The following is an 8,645-nucleotide window of genomic DNA, read 5'->3' on the forward strand; positions in this document are numbered from 1 at the left end:
TTTCTGGGTACGTGTCTGAGGGCAATTGAAGTTCCTTCCTCTGTGTACTATTTTGAGGGTAGGGGGAAGTTTCTCCTCTCTGGGTACTTCTCTGAGGGCAATTGAAGTTCCTTCCTCTGTGTACTACTCTGAGGGTAGGGGGAAGTTTCTCCTCTCTGGGTACTTCTCTGAGGGCAATTGAAGTTTCTTCCTCTAGATACTCCTCTGAGGGCGGGATGGGGGAGTTTACACTCTCTGGGTACTTCTCTGGGGGCAAGTACATTTTCTTTCCCTGGGTACTCCTCTGAGGGCAGGGGGAAGTTTCCCCTCTCTGGGTGCTTCTCTTAGGGCAAGTGCAGTTTCTTCCCCTGGGTACTCCCCTGAGGGCAGGGGGCAGATTCTCCTCTCTGGATTATCCCCTGAAGAGGGGGGGCAGGGTGTAGATCTCTCTAGTCCTGGAGTGTTTCAATGTATTCGCCTATTGCAGCATATTTTCTTTATACTTAAAGGAGGTACTTGGTGGTCTTTCCCAACATGTCACTCCATTTCATGCTCGGGGTTCCACCTTGTGTGCCCCTTCTGAGGGCTGAGAGGACAGGTGCTCTCCTTAGGTGTTTCCATTGTGCTGTGCTCCAGCGGGGGAAGGCAAGGGGAGAGGTTCTACTGTCGCCCCCATCTCAATCTCCCTGAATAGTTGCTACGCCTCCTGTAACTTGTAAGCAATGTCGTAACCTGTAACTAAGTCACTCTTTTGTAACAGCGCCTCGATGCCCCTGGGCTGCCAGTGCGCTTTATAAATAAAAATAAATAAATAAATAGTTCAACCTTGAGTACATCCAGGGGAGGGATATGGGTGTAGGAAAGCCTCTCCTGATCCAGCAATTAGGCCAACTGCTCCTGGGCCCCTCCAGTGGTCTGGACACCTGGGCAAATCATGTGGCATTGGGTGGTTGGCGCTTTCTTGGGGTTGCGCTACAGGTCTTGAGACCTCCAGTGTAGTGGAAGGTCGGAGGAGGGATTTGAAGCTCTTTATCTTTGCCCAGTTGGATTAAAGTCTGATCCTTTGTGCGTGACCGGTCCTTCTGGGCTCTCCACGGGACGCAGGTGTTTGAAGAGCAGAGGATGGGATCATGGTCTGTTTGCCAGTCCATTATAATTTGTTTATGCACTGCTAAAGCCTGCAGACCTGTAGTGGTGCTGGTGAGATGCATTGCATAACTGCTGCTATATAACAAAGGAGTCCAGCGGGACTGTAAGTGACAGCCTTGGGTTTCTGCTGCCTGTTCTGGGAATTCTTTCTGATTCAGTTGTGTTGATCAGTCTTGCCTTTGGTACTTGAAACTGTTCCAAGAATAACTCAGCCTTTTCTTCTCCTCTTTCTCTCCCGCGCAGGGGACTACCTGGAGCTCTTCCTGGTCTTGCTCGGACTCGAGATCCACCTGGCTACCTCCTGCCCGGTCAACTGCATCTGCTACCCGTCGCCGATGACCGTCAGCTGCCAGGCCCACAACTTCGCAGCCATCCCCGAGGGCATCCCCGAGAGCAGCGAGAGGGTCTTCCTGCAGAACAACCAGATAACCATGCTCCTGAGAGGGCACTTCAGCCCCTACCTGGTCACCCTGTGGATCTACTCGAACAACATCACCTTCATTGACCCCGCCACCTTCGATGGTTTCTATGGCCTGGAGGAGCTGGATCTTGGGGACAACCGCTTCCTCCGTGCCCTGGCGGCTGAGACTTTCCAGGGCCTGTCCAGGCTCCATGCCTTGTACCTCTACAAGTGTGGTCTGAGCTCTCTACCCAGTGGCATATTCAGCGGCCTCCACAACCTCCAGTATCTTTACCTGCAGGACAACCACATAGAGTTCCTCCAAGATGACATCTTTGTTGACCTGATGAACCTCAGCCACCTTTTCCTCCATGGCAACAAGCTGTGGAACCTGCACCAGAACACCTTTCGGGGGCTGGTCAACCTGGACAGGCTGCTGATCCATCAGAACCAGCTGCAGTGGGTTCACCGGAGGGCTTTCCACGACCTCAAGCGGCTGACCACCTTGTTTCTGTTTAACAACAGCCTCTCTGAGCTTCAGGGAGAGTGCTTGGCCCACCTATCAGCCTTGGAGTTCCTCAGGCTCAATGGCAACCCATGGGACTGTGACTGCAAGGCACGGTCACTCTGGGAGTGGCTGCGCAGGTTCCGAGGGTCCAGCTCTAGCGTCATTTGCGAGACCCCGGAGGAAATGCAGGGAAAAGACCTCAAGGCCTTCAAAGCCGAGGACTTCATGGTCTGCACCGGGACAGAGTCCCAGCACCAGATCAACACACACTTCTTCAGCAGCATGGACAGAGTACCCCACAAAGACCACCACTCCCAGCACACTTCAAAGGAGAAGGGGCATGGCATGGACTTTGAACACAGTCTGCACAACATTGAGCCTGCAGCTCCGCACCCAGGCCACAAGAAGACCGCCAAGAACTGTACACACCTGAAGAACCGCAATCGTATCTCCAAGCCGGTGTCCTTGGGCTCTGGCAAAAGTGCCCACGAACTGCAGGATTATGTGCCCGACTACCAGCACAAGTTCAATTTTGACCTGATGCCCACGGCACCCACCAAAAGAAAGGCCAAATGCACTCGAAGGACCCCAATCCGGCCCCCAAGTGGAGTGCAGCAGGCCGCCGGCAATGGTGGCACTGAGGTAAGGGCATCGCTGCTGGTGCTGCTCCTGCTACTGACGGGCATCATACGCTGAGGCAGGTTGGCAGAGGGGGGCAGAGTGCGCTCCAGACTGTCCCTGGTTCTGAGGAATCCGGCAGCGTCTCCGTTCTTCTCCTGCCTTTTTTGTAATTGGAGGATTTGATATCAGGTGATCCAAGAGAATCGAGTGCGGATTGGTTCGTCTGTCACTCGCCTCCAGAACATGAGTACTTCCACCCCAAGTGACATGTGACCGTCGTCAGCTCTAAGTCAGTCACGCCACGCGACCCGGCGCGTCCCGAGCACCTTCAGAAAAGTTGGCTGTTCTGCTTAAATCTTTGTAAAACGTCATATTAAGATAGAACTCATATGAGCCAACGCTTAATTGATAAGAGAAATGTAACCTGGGTGTGGGTGCTGGTGCCGCGCGACAGACTCCCTGATAACCAAGGGTGAGCTCTACTTTCTAGGGGGAGGGATTGCTGCAATGAAGCCTAGAGCCGCGCCATGGATCCGAAGGAGGAGTGCAGGTCTGATACCTGCAAACTGGACAATGGGGGAGAGAATTCCACCTGCCACCCCCGCTTTCTATTGACCTTTCTGGCCCCAAAAACTGATCGGAGGACTGTGTCCAATCCCTGAACACCTCTGGCATACCTCGCCATATTATACACATATATTTATACATATATATATATAGAGAGAGAGAGAGAGAGAGAGAGAGAGAGAGAGAGAGAGAGGGAGAGCAGGGTTGTACTACAGGAGACAAGGAGTATTCAAGGACCAAAGGAAAGGTTGGTTCCATACAGCTAGGAGTGTTAAACCCAGGGCGTGGGGGGTATTCAAGGCCATAGTCGTGCACAGTAATGGTTTCATGAGTTAATTTTGCTTGAGAGGACAGGTTTGGCCCATCTCTGGGCGGAACTCCTTGCATCCCATTCTTAACCATTCTTAGCTATGCCATCTTAACAAATGATGTGTGCCTCCTCCCTTGGGAACTAAAGGACCTTTCACAACGGGGTTTTTCCCCCCAAGAATAGGCCATCTCTGGGAAGAGCCTGGCAGAACCCATCACTGACTACAAGAGCCAGGTGAGAAAACCTGTCCCGCCATGATCGTCCTCAGCAGGGATTCCAAAGCCCGGGGTCAATCACTAGCGATGAGGCCCGCAGAGCTAAATCTAACACACACAGAGGAGCATGAGTGGAGAGGCCTTAGAGGACGAACCGAGGATGACGTGCCATGAGGCATGAGGTGGGATGTTCGGGTGAAGGTAATGGAGCAAAAACCTAGCAAAAACCTAGCTGATAACCTGGGGACAGCAACAGATCTCCTCCCTGCCCCATATAGGACACAGTGTAAAGCTACGGCCTAATTAAGGCCGTGTGACGGCAGTGCGGTGTTCAGAGAATAGCAAGTACATCGCTAGGTTCTAGATGGGGTTCTCCTCAATACCTTCCTCATGATCATCGGCGGAGAGCTTGTGGTCCCCTCTGGGCCGCAGATGATCACGGGGAGTGTATATCTTCTATCACACTTTTTTGTTGTAGCCCTATCTTTGAGTTGTTTTGACAGAGTTGGCAAAGGCATAGCAGGCTTCTTTTTCTAAGAGTCTGTTCTTCACGACACCAATGCATGGCAACGGAACCGGCACATTTCTGCAAGGAGGCACCTGCGGGTATGGGACTTGGGACGGTCTCTGTCAGGAGGCGGGCGATCGGCCAGTTCCAAACTGTGAGGAATGTGTAGCAGGACTATTGACCTCGCTGGGATGGGACACAATCCTTTGTGGCACCCAACGCAACACCCATAGCAGGATACCATCCGCTTCTTGGCCTGAAGGGGTCGTTTTTCAGGTTAGCCAGAGTTTGTTGGAAGGGGGAAACAGGAAGTACTGTATGGGTGGAGTCAGGAATGGCAAACAGGAAGTGGTGTGTCGGGGGAAGGCGGGACCCTCACAAGTAGTAACAAAGAGCTGTGCACACAAATAAATCTAAGGTCCCGGAGGAGTTAAATGGTAGGGCCAATGCTCATGGCTTGCCCCAGTGGCTACAGAAGGGGGTCAGGTGGTACTCTTATGAGCGGTGGGGGGGGCCGGCGCTGTAATGATGCTCCAGTTTATATTCTTAGCGGGATCTTGCTGCAGGAGCTCCCCTCCCTGGGATGGGATATTCCATATATGATAACTTTGCCCTTCCTAGTAGCGTCAAGGATGGGGAGTGGAGTTCATGACCTCCAGGCCTTTGAATACAGGTTATGATGAGTCAATTTCAGGCAAAATATTGTGTATACAGAAGACACCTTTAACTTAAGACGTTAATAAAGGATTTGTTTTTAATAAACTGAGTTTCTTTAATGGCATGAGTGTTTCATTAGAACATTGGAACATTTGTAAATGCTTAAAATGATGCTCCTGCAACAGAAGGAGGGGGCGGGGGTGCTTTTTGCAATTGACCTCCATTGGAATAACGTACATTTCAGGTTAAAAAAAGTTTTAAAAATTGGAAAAAAAAACATTTTTAGGGCTGAAAAATCAGCGTTTTACTTCAAAACAGGGAGCAATGGTCGGTATGGGTTTCACATCAAAGCCTGTGTTGTGATGTAACCAGGGAGACCCGATTTTTAAGAGGAAAACTCGAGATAGACAACAATACAAAAAGGAAACAACCCTCCCCATGGCAGCCCCTCACCCAACACCCTCAACACGCCCCCACCTCACACTATTTCCAGCACTCCCCCTCTACATAAATAATATATGATATATGTGTTAATCAAAAAGGACTTGTGCTATAAACGATTGCACAGGCCTTGCTGTTCATGTGTTTCTAAGTCGGTCTCTGTGGTACAATCGGTAAACCTGTGTGGTTAACACTAGAAATGGTTGGGGGTTCGAGCCCATCAAGCAGCGGCAACATTCTGATAGTGTTATGATGTTAGTTTAGAAGTGTTCCAGGGGTCAAGTCCCAAAAATAAAAGTGGGGGTACTCATCAACAAACGCAATGGGATGTGACTTTGCCAGAAATTAGCATATCAAGGTGAAATATGTACATTTAATTAAATTGCCTTTACATAGCCACCCAAATTGCACAGGACGAATGGCATTTTCCTTTCAGAAAATCAACATCCACACAAAACCAAGAGAGGATATTTTCTTCTGATAGTGATTTTGAAAACGTTAAAAGGTATGCATGTTTTAAACTCCAAGAACCAATACAAATGTTTTCCCTGGAACTTGCAGTCCCAGAATGGGACATGTCACCTTAAGTTGCTTGATATTTTTTATCAGGTTATATAGTGCAGTGGTGAAGTGTCCGGCCTGCAAAGCTGACTGTGGTCCTTTAATTCATAAATTCAAAGAAAAAATGCAATGTTTTTAATTTTAGCTAGGGGGGACTTAGTCCACACTCTGAAAAATGTGGGTGGACTGCGTCCACCCGCGTGTACCCTCGACTTGAGCCCTGTGTTACTAGTTGTCACCCTCCTTTGCGGGGCAAAACCAGGACGTCTGATCACACTAGTTACCATTGAGGTCCTCCTTGGATCTCCATGAACACGTGCTCTCCTACAGTGTTTTTTTTTAATGATTTCTCTCCTTTGTTCTGACTTGGCTGCACTGCTCGCTTGCCATCCCAAAATGGCTGCACTGCTTTTTCAGCCCCTAAAGCTGTTCCTCCTGCCTGGACACACTCCCCCTCCCATTGGTTGCCTTGGCCTTGATAGGCCAATCTGAGCAACTGGGAGGCGGGAGCGAGCCACTTCTACTAAGGCCCATGACTAAGGCCCTGTCTATCCCTGTCCACCATGGTACACCGCAAGCCGCACCCGTATCCTTCCATGCGCCCCGTCTGAGTCCATCTGTCAGCCTTATTGCCCTCCCCTTCCCCTTTCTCCTTTCAATTATCTTAGCAGTTACTCTGATCATTGTCCCTTGACCTTTGATAATAGCTTGTCTGTCCCCACCCCCTTTTTCCTCCTTGTCTTCTCCTCCTTCTCAGCACTACCTTGATCAGTCTTTGACCCTTAAGATAGTCACTTGTTTTGTTCCTCTCCTCTTCTCTCCCCTCCCACTCACCTCCTCTCCTCTGTTCACTCTTGCACTGCAACAATTGTCGTCAGGCATAGTAATGTTACTGCTAGTATTGGGTCCCGGGAGGATAGCTCAAGCAGCAATGTGCTCACCTTGGAAACGAGATGACACGAAGCAATACAGGTTCGATCCCTGTGTCTGCGCTTAGAAACCTCTGGGTATTAAGCGCGTTATGAATATGCAACTAAGACATATTCCTGTAACAGTGCCTTGATGCCCCTGGGCTGTGTGAGTGCTTTAAAAATGCAAATAAATAAAATAAAAATAGTCTTTTTTTTTCTTCCCCTCCTCCCCCTTATTGTTCCATGCACTTGAACTATCTGTTATGATATGATAGTTATTCTCGCATTCTGATTTGTTTCAGGGACCTGTAGGAATGTAATTTGTATTTTCCGATGTTCCCTCCCTCCTTGAAGCGCTTTGAAACACATTGTGTGTAGGCGCTATACAAATAAACAATTAATTCAATTCAATACAGACTTCCAGGCCTGCTGCCTGTGCTCACGGGAGCTGGCCGTGCGCATGCGCCAGTGCTTATTTTAGGCCCTTGCCGCCTAGCTCTCCCTCGCCCGCCTCTGAGTACCCCCTGAAATAAGCCCCCCTCCCCAGGCCCCCCCCCCGGCAGACGCGGCCTGCAGCCTCTTGCAGAGCTTGGCAGCTCCCTCGCACTCCCGGGCCTTCCATTAGTGCGGGAGGAGCAAAGTCTGCTGGGACCGGTGCATCGAAGGAAAGCTATGCAATATGGATGCCTCCTGCGTGGCCCATCGTCCTGGAGACACGCTCTTTACTGCGAGAAGCAGGCCGCGCCAGAAGAAGCCGCGGATATTTTTAGTCCCCGCTCTGTGAGGTAAAGACGAACTGCACTGCGCGCTCCGGCAGACAGGCCTGTCAGCAGAGCGCTCGGAGCGTCACAGGGTGCGCTCTGATCCTGTGCAGGCAAACGGGGAGCAACTCCTGCACGCAGTCTGGATACCCAACCTCATTACACCTCGCTCGGGCCTGCATTAGGGGAGGGTGGCAGCATGCGCAGGGGGGTGTGGGGGGGACGGAAATGTTCCGACTGGCAACTGAACGAACGGAGGGGGAGTACTGGCCTCCAGGAATGGGTCAAAACGGTGCATTTCACAGCACATTTTCAGAACGAATTCGTTAAACAAAAAAAAAAGCCTGGGATGTAGAGGGAGTTCTGAGCACCCAAGCTTGCTGCCTGCAACTTGTTGGCTCAGGACTCATGACTCAACTTTCAACAAGTATTCAACATGGGATGTGGAGGCCCATATAGTGGTAAATATCACTGCATTGTCAGCCGTTATAGAAAAATACTTAAAATTCAACAGTGTTTCAGTTCCAGAAACTTCAACGCACCGTCTAATTAGGACACACAGTAACGAAGCGCAGAGTGGCACTCATGCGCTAGCAGAGGGCTGTTGTCCCCTATGGATTAGCAGAAATATAGCCGCCTCCCTCCCCCCCGGCCTGCACGAGGAGAAGCCAGTACACATGGGAATATCTTCTGTTGCAAGAGCGCTACGGCAGGGCTACTGCACAGACAGCAGATGCACATGTCGGCACGGCTCGGACTAGCACATGTGTGAATGCCAGAAGGGCAGTGTGAGCCAAGGTGGGCCAGCTGGAAAGCAGTTCATTGGCTGGCTGGGTGTTTTCCCAATATCATTGGCCCAATATGCCACGGCTCTTACTCAAACAATTTTTTTGAAAGTTATGAATGTGACGAATCAACTTCCGGGGCACCAGTGGTCCAGGGACACATATCGGTTTCTAAACCATCAATCATCCCAGACCTCTAGTACACCAGAAGGGATCCGGACAGATTGGAAACACAAGTCAATTATAAACCTCCTTGTCCAATTTTGGTAACG

General features: G+C 50.4%; 1 protein-coding gene across 1 annotated transcript in view; it reads left to right on the plus strand.

Moving 5' to 3' along the window:
- The window catches only part of RTN4RL1 (reticulon 4 receptor like 1), a 352,520-nt gene extending 347,497 nt beyond the window's left edge, over window positions 1–5,023 (plus strand). The window contains exon 2 of the mRNA XM_069615362.1: window positions 1,372–5,023. Coding sequence (XP_069471463.1) covers window positions 1,372–2,732 — 1,361 coding nt within the window. The 3' untranslated portion in view covers window positions 2,733–5,023. The remainder of the gene's footprint in view (window positions 1–1,371) is intronic.
- The last annotated feature ends 3,622 nt before the right edge of the window (window positions 5,024–8,645 follow it).

The sequence above is a fragment of the Ambystoma mexicanum genome, chromosome 9 (genome assembly GCF_040938575.1).
Source record: "Ambystoma mexicanum isolate Mex_15411 chromosome 9, UKY_AmexF1_1, whole genome shotgun sequence".
Lineage (NCBI taxonomy): Eukaryota > Metazoa > Chordata > Amphibia > Caudata > Ambystomatidae > Ambystoma > Ambystoma mexicanum.